This window comes from Balaenoptera borealis (assembly GCF_965194805.1).
Source record: "Balaenoptera borealis genome assembly, chromosome: 14".
Taxonomy (NCBI): Eukaryota; Metazoa; Chordata; class Mammalia; order Artiodactyla; family Balaenopteridae; genus Balaenoptera; species Balaenoptera borealis.
The window spans coordinates 75776433-75790023 of NC_138875.1; the positions used below are offsets into that span (position 1 = coordinate 75776433).

Genomic DNA, 13591 nt, shown 5'->3' on the forward strand with positions numbered 1-13591 from the left:
CTCCATTTCCCCGCCCCTCACGTGGCCCCTCCCTCTCACCCTAGGCCGGCGTGAGCCGGCCTGGCTGTACACGTGCGCTCACCCGTGCCCGCCTTCCTAGCCACGTGACTCCCGGCTCCGCGCTTGCTCCACTACAGCCTTCCTAGTTCTTACTGCGAGAATCCGGCGTTATGGCTGCCGCCGTTCCCCGCGCCGCTTCTCTCTCCCAATTGTTTCCCCTTCTCCTGTTCCTCCTGCTCCTCTCTGCTCCGCAAGGCGGCAGCGGCCTACACACCAAGGGCGCCCTTCCCCTGGATACAATCACTTTCTACAAGGTAATGGGGCGGGGGACATCGCGCGCAGGTGCAGCCAGACTGCCCAGGGGAGCGCGCACCCGTGGGGGGACACGGGACAGAGAGCTGGCAGGAGGTGGTCTGTAGCGACAATCCCGTGACTTCCCACCGTCCTGTAGGACTGCTGGAATCTGGGCCGAGGCCGTATCATGACCATGGAGCATACGTGTTCCAGGGGCCCCGCGCACCTTTGCAGTATTTGCACTTGCTTCCTCTTTTGCAAGAGAACTGCAGAGGTGCAGCCGAGGGAGCCGGGTGCCTCTTCCCGTCGCATATGGGAAGAGGGCGGTGCCGGGCGAGATCCAATCCTCAAATCCCAAGTAGGAGACTCGGAGGGCGGTACTAGGCGGACGCCACCCGTCTGTGGTGGGGCAAGGGTGGAAACGCGGCTCGTTAGCCTGCGTTTCAGCGCCCTTCTCCCTTTGGCTTGGATTGCAGCCACTGTTCAGATATTCTGCGTCTCCTTAAAAAGTGCGAGAGTTAAGAATAAGCTTCGGTTCAACCACCATACAGTGAGTGTCTTGGGCCTGGTGACAAATAAAATCGGGTCGAGACATGGAAGGAAGGATTCGCCTCTACCCCCGCTTTCATATTTACAGAATTGGGGTCTTGGCCTCGGTAAATGGACGTTGGAAATATTGAAGGCTGAATGCAGTCCCAATCCCTTAATGTTACACCCACTGGCACCTTTTTAACTTCGCCTATGAGATGGGCAAGCTAAGTGTTGAGATTTATTAATTTATTTTCTTTATTTGTACCCATTGCTGGGAAGTGAAACCAAGAAGTGGAGCTCTAAATCTCTAAATCTATCTCAAGTGGTTTAACTCTTCGTATTTTCGAAAGGGTTCCTTGTGGAGTTGGCACCTGTGGCTCACTGAATGCAAAGTTACAAGAATTTAAAAGTGTAGGTATGACTGGCTGATTGTCAGGCACACACCCCACAGCACCCTTTGCTTTGGGGGGCTTTCCTGGCAAAGTGACACCCCTACCACCCAAACATGGATATGGGGTAACATCACAGACCAAATGTGACTTAGAGGGAAACTGCACTGTAACAGTAGTATTTCCTAATCAATTGGTGTGTCTCCATCTTTACAGCTACCACTCTAGTCTAGGCTATGGTTGTGTAGCTTCCTCACTAGCCTCCCTGTTTTCACTCTGGAGCCTCTCAGTCCAGTAGCCTAAGTCCTACGTGATCTGACCCTTGCTTCCCTCTCCTCTCATCTCCTAACCATTCTCCTCTTTGTCCCCTCTGCTCCAACCACACATGCCGTGCCCTCTGTCCTTTTGGCTGTTCCTAGCTCATTACTGCCTTAGGCCCTTTGTACTGGCAGTTCTTTGTGACTAGAACATTCTTTGCCCAATCTTTGAAAGGCTGGTTGCTCCTCATCGTTCAGGCTTGGGTTAAATGTTACCTTCTCACATTTCCTCCTCCCCCAGTCTAAAGTGCCAGTCACATTACCCTGTTTGAGTTCTCTGTAGAGCACGCATCACTGATTTTTTTTTCTTGTCTAGTGTATTGTGTCCCACACTAGAATATTATATGCTTGTGAAGAACTACCTTGTGTATCTTGTTCACTGATCATCTGCACAACCTAGCAGGTTACCTGTTACATAGAAGATGCTCAATAATAATTTGTCGAATGAATGAACAAATGTTTTCTCCAGTCCCTTTCTAAATCTCACTCTCTTCCATCACTATTGAGCAAAAGGGGAGCTTCCTAGGGCTACCATATCCAGGAGACTTGTTCCATGCTTTGCCTTTCAGTGATTTCCAGTGTCTTTTTTTGTTTCTTGCCCTTTACCATCACTAAATGAGAAACCCTGTCTGTTTTCTTTACTGCTGTGTTCACTTAGAACAGTGCCTGGCACGTGTTAGGTCCTCACTACCTTTTTATTGAAGGAATAAATGAATAATGAATTCATCTATACATTGAAGAAGCAAGTTAACTAAATGTAGGTTATGTTGGAGCTGATTCCTCAAGGATGAAGAAAGGAGAGACTTCTATTTCTTTCTTTTTTTTTTGGCCGCACTGTGCCACATGTGGGATCTTAGTTCCCTGACCAGGGATCGAATCCGTGCCCGCTACACTGGAAGCATGGAGTCTTAACCACTGGATCACCAGGAAAGTCCCGAGAGAGATTTCTAAAGCAGTTAAGAGGTACAGGTTGAGTAAAAGAACAAGAAAAAATTAGCTATGCAAATGTTTGCCATTCAAAACCATTCTGCTGATGGCTAAGAATGGTGAAAATAAAAGATGAAGGCCTCTCAATTCTATTTCAGTGTTACACCACTGTATGATTATTAATATTATTCCATAATATAAAGGTAGGCCCCTTGAAGTTAGGTTTTCATGTGTTCTTTTATAACATTTTCTCCCTGGATATGTAGCATCTGCTATCAAAGCCTGCTCTGGTTTTGTTCATTTATCAGATATTTTCGGAGCATCTGCCACATGCCAGGGCACTGTTGGGCACTAGGGATAATACAGCAGAAAACAGGTCAGAGACGGTCCTTATTCTCATAAATTGTATTTTAGTGGAGAGGACCGGCAACAAGCAAATAAGGATTTCAGAGAGTGGTTAATGCAGTGAAGAAAGTAGCCTGCTAGAGTATGATGGAAATGAAGCAGAATTAGATGGTATGAGTGGGAGAGGCCTCCCCATTAGGAGAGGACATTTGAACTGAGCTTTGACAACCATGGAAAGAACCAGGGAAAGGGCACTCCAGCCAGCAGAGACAGCAAATGAAAAGGCCCTGAGTGGGAATGTTTGGTGTGTTGAACTGAAATAAGGCCAAATGGGCCAGAGGGATGTGATCTGATTTATATTTTTAAGTCTTCCCTGCTCTTAGACTCCAGAACTCAGACTTTTTGGGGTCAGTGACCACTTAAAGATTACCTGTTCTGGTCCCTTCTCCCTCTTCCCTTGTGTCCTCCGGCGCTGTTAAATATTTTTTAAAACCTAAAACGAAATGGACAGCAACCCACAGTAAGAAACAAGGACTAACAAAAGCTGGACTGATGTCAGATTGACTTAATTATGGCAGGGATTGCCTGTGATGAAAAATTAACCCGTAGTGATGACTTTGATTAGAAAAATTAAAAGTTGTAGGAGGAGGGGAGGCTGTACTACCAACCAGAGGCAGCTTATTAGATAAAATCTATGCATTGGGTGAAACCATCAAAATGAAGTTTTGGAATTCCTCAATAAGTTAAACATAGAATTGCTGTATGACCCTGCAGTTCCACTCCTAGGTATATTCCCAAAAGAGATGAAAACAGGTGTTCAAACAAAAACTTGTACACAAATGTTTATAACAGCACTATTCACAAATAACCAAAAGGTGGAAACAACCCAAATGTCCATCTACTGATGAATGGGTAAACAAAATATGATATATCCATACAATAGAATATTTATTTGGCCATAAAAAGGAATGAAATACTGATGCATGCTACAACATGAATGAATCTTGAAAACATTATGCTAAGTGAAAGAAGCTAGACACGAAAGGTCACTTATTGTATGAGTCCATCAGAGTAGACAAATCCATACAGACAGAAAGCAGATTAGTGGTTGCCGGGGGCTGGGGGAAGGAGGATTGGGGAATGACTGCTTAATGGATATGTGGTTCCTTTTCGGGTGATGAAAATGTTCTGGAACTAGATATTAGTAATGGTTGTGCAACACAGTTAATGTAATAAATCCCTGTGATGTAAATTTTACCATAACTGAAATAGAAGTCTGGACCCTGACAGTTTAGGTCTTAGAGATCTAACTTCAAGGAAACTGTAGTGTAGGGAGGGGACATTGTCCCAAGCCTGGCCTCTCAGCAACTTCCTATGAGCCCTGAAATTGCAGAGTGCAAACTCTGGACTTCCTAGCCAGAGCATCCTCCGCGGTGCCAACTCCTTTATAGACGGTTGGTTGGTTTGGGTCAGATTTCTGGTTCATTGCCAGAGAAAGGCCCCTGCGATGATGGGCACGACAGGGGCCAACGTAGCGTGTGCTAAGGATGCATTTCCTTAGCCTTACCAAAAGGGCCACTGGAGGAGAAGGCCTTAGTACATCTATAGCATTGTTTGTTCCAGACAGTTTGATTAGTGTGAGCAACTACTTAATGGGGTACTCAATAGTAGACACCGTCAAATTGTTAAGTGAATCAATGGTGAATGAATGAATGAAGGTTAGTATATGAGAGCTTGTCTCCCTTGTGGGCTTGTTTTCCACTCTGTTTCTTAAACAGGGGTCCCTTGGGAAAGGGAATTAGCCCCAAAGGTCCTTGGGAACCCCCACTTGCTCAGCTCTGTATGCCCTCAGGTCATTCCCAAAAGCAAGTTCGTCTTGGTGAAGTTTGACACCCAGTACCCCTATGGTGAGAAGCAGGATGAGTTCAAGCATCTGGCTGAAAACTCGGCTTCCAGCGATGATCTCTTGGTGGCAGAGGTGGGCATCTCAGGTATGGACAAGTCTGGGATGACTGAGGAGGGCAGAGGGGGAGGAAACTAGGAATTATTTCCCTACTTGGAGGGGGAATACCCAGTGCCTTTCTGTCTGAGCCACACACGAGGAGTATAAATGGGGTCATGTCCTCTCAAGGAGTCTGGTACCCACGGCAAGCTTAGCTTGAGCAGATTCTGTGACCACAGAACCTCAGCTCAGCCTTGCAGGTGCCTGAGGGGAGGGAATTCACCATCCTTCACCCTTCACCCACACTGACATCAAACTTACTGTGAGAGCTTGGTGCTCTCCTTGCAGGGGACTGTAGTCAGAGGGGGTGCCTTGCCTCTCCGGGGACAGCGTAGTCAGTTTTTCCATCTTCATTTCAGCTCTTTTGTACCACAACTATTGGGTTTGGGCTTTAGCTCAAATCCACCAGAGCTGCCACTAAACCAAGGGTAGCTCTCAATGATAGGGACAACTTTAATACATAGTTGCCAACATTTAGTGGTTTTTCAGTCTGTAAAAATGTACACAGACATTGCATTTTTAATTTTCACTTGAACCTCGCCTGAGAAGCGAGATGCATTATCTCCTTTTTATACTTGAGGAAAACTGAAGCTCAAGGAGCATAAATGATTTGTCTCAGGCTGTGGGGTAGCAAGGGGCTCATTCAGAACTCCTCCTAAGTGTGTATTCTTAGGAGGAATGCAGTAGGTTCTTCCCTCTCTGCTTCCTCCCAGCTGAGATGCCACAGTTCCCTAGTGAGCTCTTGAGTCTGGTCTTGGATAGAAGTAGCTGTCACACTTCTTCAGGGCAGTCGATCAAGTCTAACTCAACTGTGAGTCCACTCCTTTGGGGCTTTAATAATATTAACAATAGCTGACATTTCTGAAATGTTTATTATGTGCCAGGCCACTGTGCTAAGTGTTTTACATGTATGTCATCCTTGTGGCAACTCTGTGAAGAAAGTTTTATGACTCCCCAAATGAAGAAACAGATGCTTAGAGTAACTTGCTCAGGATTATAAAGTGCCAGAACTAGGATTGGAACCCCGCACTTCCTATACTACTACCCAGTAATAGGTGGTCTTGGCCATTTCTTCTTGGCCAGGTGTAAGAAACCAGTTGTAGCCCTTGGGGCTGCTACTGCCTTTTGGGAAAGACATAGCAAATACTAACAGCTACCACATACTAAACACTTAACTCTGCCAGGTTAAGTGCACATATCCCCTCATTGGGTCTTCCCAACAGCCCTCAAATGGTAGGGACTGAGTTCGTTACCTACCACACATTCACTAAGCTCCAGCCAGACTACACTTTGTAATCCTTAAATATACCCAGCTCATTCCTGCCTCAGAGCTTTTGCACTTGCAGTCCTTTCTGCCTGAGACACTTTTCCCACAAATTGATGTGTCTGCTATTGATGTGTCTGATATGTCTCCTACATATTCAGGTCCCTCAGCTCATGTCATCTTCACAGGGAGGCCTTCCATGACCGCCCGAAGTGGGCCGCCTCACCCAGTCACTGTGTCATATCACCATTTTATTTTCGTCATAGCACTAATCACTTTGGTTCATTTGTTGATTATCTCTCTTCTCACTCTTTGAAGAGTATGAGCTCCTTGAGGTGAGAGAGCTTGATGCTCTTAATCACTCTAAATCACAACTAAGTCCCCAGCACTTAGAGCAGTCCCTGGCACATAGTGGGCATATAATAAATATGCAGAATTCCCCTTTTTCAGATGAGGAAAATGAAGTTCAGAGAGATTAAAGGATTTGACTAATGCCACATGGCTAGGAAGTAGCAGAGGAGGAATTCAAACAGCCGAGATTCTTCTTCCCCTCAGCTCAGATGGGCCTCACAGCAACCTCCTGCCATACCTTCCTCATGTCTTATTCCTTGTTTCTGGTTTCTATTCACAGATTATGGTGACAAGCTGAATATGGAGCTGAGTGAGAAGTACAGGCTGGACAAGGAGAACTACCCAGTCTTCTACCTCTTCCGGGATGGGGACTTTGAGAACCCAGTCCTATATAGTGGGGCAGTTAAGGTTGGAGCCATCCAGCGCTGGCTAAAGGGACATGGGGTTTACCTAGGTATGCCTGGTTGCCTGCCTGCGTATGACACCCTTGCTGGAGAGTTCATCAGGGTCTCTGGTATGGAGGCCCGCCAGGCCCTCTTGAAGCAGGGCCAGGACAACCTTGCAAGTGTGAAGGAGGCTGAGAAGAAGTGGGCCGAGCAATACCTTAAGATCATGGGAAAGATCTTAGACCAAGGTGAGGACTTCCCAGCCTCAGAGATGACCCGGATCACCAAGCTGATTGAGAAGAACAAGATGAGCGATGGGAAGAAGGAAGAGCTCCAGAAGAGCCTAAACATTTTGACTGCCTTCCAGAAGAAGGGGGCCGAGAAGCAGGAGCTATGAAAAGGCACTCCAGGGTTTTCAAGGGTTTGGTGGGGTGGGGAGGGGTAAGCTACCTGCTGGCTGTGAGATCTTCCTGGGATATAAGGGAGTGGTAGGAAAAGTGGCACTAAACCAGAAATCTGTGAGTATGCCCAGATATTGATGCTGGTGTGACTATGCTTGGAACATCTCTGTAACCAGTCGGGTATAGCTGGAACATTTACTCAGATGGCTTGTGAAATTCCCCCTCAGAAGGAATTGGTGCTATAAAGAAGAGTGTACTGCCCAGGTTTTTGACAGATATAATTCTGATTCAATTAAAGTTTCTGTGTTTTGGTTAAATGGACCTAAAGCCATTCAGTTTTCTTTTACAAATTATACTTTGGCCTATGACCTGCTTTCTCCTTTGAATTTATTTTTTAATCTAAGGTGGTGTGGACTCTGCTCTACAAGGGTAACAGACTACCCTGGTAACACTGTGGAAACTAGTCCCAGCTCAAGGCCTACCTTTATTACTTTCCACAGGTGTTCAGATTCAAGTGGACTGATTGCGAGTGGTAAAAGGCATTGTCCATTTTCTGGTCCTTAAAATTGAATGGCAGTATAGTTCTTTTCCATACTCCATGGGATACATTCAGCAAATTCTTAGTTTTACCAATATAACCTGGTAGGTTTTTTTAAGAGTTGGATTTAGACAGCTAAATGATACAATTCAGTCCAATTGAAAGTTTTTTTTAGAAAGGGATAGTTTTCCATCTAAGTCACTTTGTCACTGTTAGTTACTCAATAAGTACCAACTTTTAAAAAGCAGAGAGCATTGTACTGACTTTCAGATCTCTTCTCAGGAGTGATGAGCAATAATCTGCAATAGTAAGCTTCATGTTAACATCCAAACTTTCATATTAAACTATTTGAAAATATCAAACTGCAGCTCCTGAAATATATCTAATTGCACCCACATAAAGAAATTTAAGTTGAGCAGAGTTGGCAAATAAAACCTCAGATTGCCTATGTTCCTCCATTTCAGCCAGATTGGGTATTTAAAATCACTGGAAACAAAAAATGCAGGAAAACCCATGTGTTTAATTGGATGGAACAAAAAAAAAATTGTGCAGCTTAAGCTAACAGTTCAAATAAACTAGATAAAAGATGTTCAAACCTAAACACCTGACATAGCCAGCATAGATACTCTTAACATTTGACAAAAGAATAACTATATATTAGGCCCAACAATGTCAATATGTCCCCTACTCATTATTTCAATTCTAATTGAAAAACTTGTAAGATCTTTTTGCATGTTTCTCACTGGTAAACTTGCTTGAGCTGTTCTAATTTTTTCTCATCTACCTAAAACAGGGTCACTTCCGAAGAATTAAGTATTCATTGTCTTATGGAAATCAGAGTAAGACAAATGACAGGTAGGGAGAGAACTCTAAAACTAAATGCATTCAGTCCCTGAATGTGGTCTCATCTCAATTGTAAGAGAAAAGGGGCAACACATCCACGGGTACTTCATTGGATGGGTCCATGCTGGGTATCATTATTTATAAGCCTAGGGTCTTGAGTTGAAGAAACACAGGCTATTGGACAGGAGTAGATTATCATACATCAGAGGCTCTTTGTGTGAAGTATTTTTCATTAAAGATAGGCCCTCCCTGTTTCTAGTTTAGAATCTGTAGTGATTTGCATATGCCACATAAAAATCTTCCCTAACACATCAAATGGATTCCTTCCCTCTTCTTCTTAGCATATAATCACTAATATTGTGGCTCAGATGCTACTAATCAGACTAAGGGAATTTCCAGATAAACTGAAGCACATGAGCCCCTGGATCCAATATGAAGAATCCTGTTCTAAGGAACCTGCAAGTTTTCTCAAACAGTGCCAAGGACAATTTTAATTTACTAATAATTCTTGGTAATTGGTGCCACACACACACATAAAATATATATATATATGTAGGCGTTTGAATTGCATCAGGAGAGATTGATGATTCGATAGAGAGCCAAGACAGAATCTGAGAATTTGAACATGGCCATCAAGATGAAGAATGTGAGATGGAGTGTGTGTATGAGGCGGGGAGGGGGGACGTGGGACACTGTGGATTTTAGCTCATTTCATCGGTGCTTAAGAGTTTGAATCTATCCCTTAACCCCACTGGGTGGTCTTAGTAGCCTTATCTGCAATAACTGCTTTTCTCATATGGAAAATAGTACATTACCTGGGACCCACTTTTGCTAAGATACATGGAAGCTGAGGTTGCAAAAAAGCTCTGTTCCTCAAGCATAAACTGCTATAGGTACCCCACAACTAATTTTTATAAGCATTTGGCTCATGGTTGCTTAGCCTCCACTTGTTGCTATGAAATACATGTCTGCATCGAGGCAGTGACAGCATCTGAAAAACAGGGAACATGAAAAAGTATAAACCTGAGCCCACCTTCTGGGGAAAGTCAAAAATGGCAGTGAGGTATATCCAAGTGCCCACTTTTTGTTAAAGGAAAAAGAGAATGTTGGGGTAGAGTTAATTCATAACTGAAGAAGCAGGCAAAAACTTTTTCAGGGCTCAAATAAGGGCATTTAGTATCATAAGACAGAAAGGAAACTAGGAGGAAAAACAAACCGCTCTTCTTTCTACTGTGTTGTGTGTCTGAATAAATGATCTCAGCCCATAGATAAATGATCTATGGGTTCACATACCCTTGGATAAATCATGTCATCAGCCTGCCTGCAATCCTCCAGTAACTTCCCACTAAATGTAGAAATCTCATTTCTTCCCCTGGCTACAAAATCCTGATTGCTCTAATCGCCACTGCACCTTCTATCTCAATCTGTACCCCTTTTCCGCTCCTTTCATTAAGTCCCAGGCACTTGAGCCTTTTTTTACAGTCACTGGAACATGCTCAGCAGTTTCCTGCCTTGGGGCCTTTGACTTGTATTCGCTTTTCCATGGCTGACTCTTCATCATTCAGGTCAGATGGCACCACTCAAGAGGTCCTCCTCTTGTGACCCCACGTATCACATATCCTGACATATTTTATTAATCAGGACTTAATTACAAACTAATATTTATTTTTATTGTCTCTTCCCCCCACTTCAGCCACTAACTAGGATATAGAGTTCATTTACCATTATATCAGCAGAGCCTAACACGGAATGTGGCACGTAGTAAATAAGTGCTCAACACATAAATGTTGAATTAATGAATGCGAGCACGCAAGGTACTTTAAACAAAATAACCAGTGGCCTTGGAATAATTTTAAATTCACAAATATTACCATCTTTCTGAGGAATATAACAATACAAAACTGAGACGACTTATACCATTTAAAAGGTTGTGGCTTCTAGGAATCTGAACAAAAATGAACCAGGCAGAAATGCCAACTTAAGATCAAAGTGTTTAAATAAATTAACCCATCCATTTTAAAGTAGATTTGCTATGCTTCACTTAATTCTGAAGAAGGAAGAATACATACTTCCCATATTAATAAATCACAGCAAAAAAGTAGGAAGAGTTTCAATAACAAGGCTGTAGATACATTGAAACCCCTTTTTATATTAAAAGTTAGAATGAAAGACAAATCCAGATTGAACATAGTGATTGCAAAATATAATGCAATTTTGAACAATTAAAATTATGAAAATATACAAAATTGATGGGCAACACAGCTAGGCATTTGTACATTTTCCATTATGTGGAGAACACTAAAAAGTTCTCTACCTTTTATCCACATCAGATAAATGATTTAACCCAAATGTTTGCTTTGGAGAGTCTTAACTTAGGATCTCAGTAGTATAAAAAGCAGTAATTTTTCAGTCTGTAAACAGTAGTCGTGTTTTTTCTCCTTTCTTTTTTTTTTTAAATATCAATTTTCCACACAAAAAACAAAAAACCCACACAAACTAAAAACAGCAGCAGCAGCAGCAATGAGTTATTTGGGAATTCTCTTCAAATACCAATTACATACAATTGCTGGAGAGGGTGCTTTTTACTCATGTAAGAATATATGTGTGTGTATATATATATATATATATATTTTTTTTTTTAACTGTACACAATTTATAGTGCATGACAATTTCCAAAAGAACAGATCAATAAAAGATATTGGCCATTTCTGCATAATTTCATTCTTTTTACAATTATCTCAAAATGTAAGAGGTTGGATCTAATTGAAATGCTACATTTAGTAGGGAAATCAACATGTAACAAAGGAAGCATAACCCCAACGTAACATTATCTGTCACTAAAACCAGTAGAGGACCCAGATGCCCCTAGGCAAGAGACTAGGTAGGTAGACCACTGGAGTCACACACTGTCCCTGAGGACCAAGGCCAGCCCACTGAGCACACATATGCTAGAATGATCACTGTCAGTTAATAGACTTGTTTTAAAGAACATTTCTATGTATAGTAATTTTGGATATTCAAAGAAACATCATTTCAAGAACACATGCCATACACACATACTCCCAACCCCATACACAAAGTTCCATCTAAATAGACCATAGTTTTATGAAATTATGATGTTATTAAGTTAGATTCAGAATCAATCAGAATTTTTAATTCATCTTGTTCAAGGCAGTTCTTTTCTTTTGGGATGGGGTATGACAGTGTGGCTACCAATTAACATCAAAACTTTTTATTAAATTACTGAATAGACTAGGATTTCCAACAAGTCTTATTTTGACCAGGTAATTCAGTAATTTTCAAAAAAGTTTCCCTACAAGTTGAGACAGTTATTAATCACCCCACCAAATTGTGAATCTAAGAAAGTCAAAATGATAGGGACAAAATGCAATTGCTTTGCATACAGAGGTTTTCCAAGCTCTTTTTTGGTTGCTTTTAAAAGAAAAAAGTATCACATCTCACTGGAGAAGTGAGTTGGAAAGGACCTTGAAGGTCTTCAAGACCAATCCTCCATCAGATACTTGAATTTCCTCATCAAATTCAATTCTTTGCTTTTCAGAATTACTAACTTTAACGGTATTTGGATAACAAAGACCAAAAACAGAGGCACAGATTCAAACACAAAAAAGTTACCAAAGCAGTTGTATAAAATGTGTAACATTTTCAAGAGCAATGTTTATCTTTTCTGTCAAACCAACCTCTGAAGCCACAGTCTTGGGGAGCTCCAGATGAACAACGTAAACACCATCCTGGTAATAATTCTCAAGTTTGAAAAAAGTAAACTGAACCTCAAGCCCAATTGATAACATTTCTTTTGCCAGCCTAAATCTTAAAACCTAGGTTAAATCCATATTAATATACATTCCTTCCTTTCTTCCTTCCCAAACCTCCCACTCACAAAACACTAAAGTATTAAATCTTTCAAGCATATATACATGTATATACATTTACATATACATGTATATATGGTTGAAAATATACGTATATATGTAAAAGCATATACATATATATATAGCTCACAAAACCAATGACACTGGTATTAGACTTGCCTGCATAAATTATGTACACCTCTCTTCTTTAAAACAGTGATTCCCATCTTTCCCAAATAGACGAAAGACAGCAAGCTAGTCCTCAGCAGGCTTGTAAGTGGTCTGCATTACTTTCCCCTCCAAACAGCTGTAAGGTAACAGAAGGCTACTTCTGATTTAACTCTCACAAGAGCTAGGATGGGGATGTCTCGGCCACTGGGATTATTAAGCTGAAAAACGACAGCCTGTGGGCATCTGAGTGATGTCCTTCAGTGGCAGGTGCTTATGCCAAATTTCATCTGAGGCCCTTTGGGTACCTGCCTTGAGTTCTGTGGGAGCCAAGCATTTGAGGAAGCCTCAAAACTAAACTGCTAATGTGGAAAGAAGGCCTGCTCCCAATCATGGTCCCCCTCTTCTTCTGCTTTCTGATTCCTAAGGCTCAAGGACCAGACCAAAACACGCACTGATATAATGGTAGGGCCATTCAGCTGCTCTGAGGTCAATGCTTTATGCTTAATTTCTATTGCTGCTTTCCCCCCACCCCACCAGATGTTTCTGGTGATAGAAGGGAAGAAGAAGAGTGGGGTTCTCTTGTGGCTGCCATATGCATATGAACATGTATAAAAAGTGGTCAAACCCAGATGAGGGTCCTGCTTCTGGTTTATATACAATAATTTAATCAGTTGTATACATTTAATACCTAAAAAATTAATTCACGATCAAAGTCCTTCATGCATTTTATGAGGAAGTTCTGGATTAAAATGATGGTCAACCAGATGTAGCTTTTGCCTGGGAAGATGATGTCATTTTCTGTTGTAGAGTCATCAGTGCTTGTGGTTCACACTAACTTAAATTTTTAGTTTCTTTGTAGTCTCAAGTCTTTTTTTCAGCAGCTCCCCAATTTCCAGAAGTGAGTGCAGGTAACTGCTCTGTACCTTCCCTTGTACAGTCTTTGAAAATTTTCTCTCTTCCTAC

The 13591-nt window shown here is 42.1% G+C and overlaps 3 protein-coding genes across 5 annotated transcripts in view; 1 reads left to right on the forward strand and 2 right to left on the reverse strand.

Annotated features, from left to right (window-relative positions):
- Positions 1 to 4649, reverse strand: part of TMEM116 (transmembrane protein 116) — a 238315-nt gene extending 233666 nt beyond the window's left edge. Inside the window, exon 1 of the transcript XR_014234089.1 lies at positions 521 to 4649. The gene's annotated coding sequence lies outside the window, so the exon portion shown is untranslated. The remainder of the gene's footprint in view (positions 1 to 520) is intronic.
- ERP29 (endoplasmic reticulum protein 29) lies at positions 42 to 7528 on the forward strand. Its single transcript, XM_082353714.1, has 3 exons — positions 42 to 314; positions 4656 to 4794; positions 6701 to 7528. The coding sequence occupies exons 1-3, from the start codon at positions 171 to 173 to the stop codon at positions 7201 to 7203; spliced, it is 786 nt and encodes a 261-aa protein (XP_082209840.1). The 5' UTR covers positions 42 to 170; the 3' UTR covers positions 7204 to 7528.
- A 3189-nt stretch (positions 7529 to 10717) lies between these two features.
- Positions 10718 to 13591, reverse strand: part of NAA25 (N-alpha-acetyltransferase 25, NatB auxiliary subunit) — a 74268-nt gene continuing 71394 nt past the window's right edge. For all 3 annotated transcript variants that reach the window (XM_082353671.1, XM_082353669.1, XM_082353668.1), the window contains one exon: positions 10718 to 13587. In XM_082353671.1, the coding sequence (XP_082209797.1) occupies positions 13465 to 13587 (123 nt within the window). In that variant the 3' untranslated portion in view covers positions 10718 to 13464. The remainder of the gene's footprint in view (positions 13588 to 13591) is intronic.

Excerpts from the sequence above, each read along its gene's own strand:
- ERP29 (XM_082353714.1), top strand. The coding sequence starts at position 171 with ATGGCTGCCGCCGTTCCCCGCGCCGCTTCTCTCTCCCAATTGTTTCCC. Across the intron at positions 315-4,655 it reads ATACAATCACTTTCTACAAG|GTCATTCCCAAAAGCAAGTT; the intron begins GTAATGGGGCGG and ends GTATGCCCTCAG. Across the intron at positions 4,795-6,700 it reads GGCAGAGGTGGGCATCTCAG|ATTATGGTGACAAGCTGAAT; the intron begins GTATGGACAAGT and ends TTCTATTCACAG.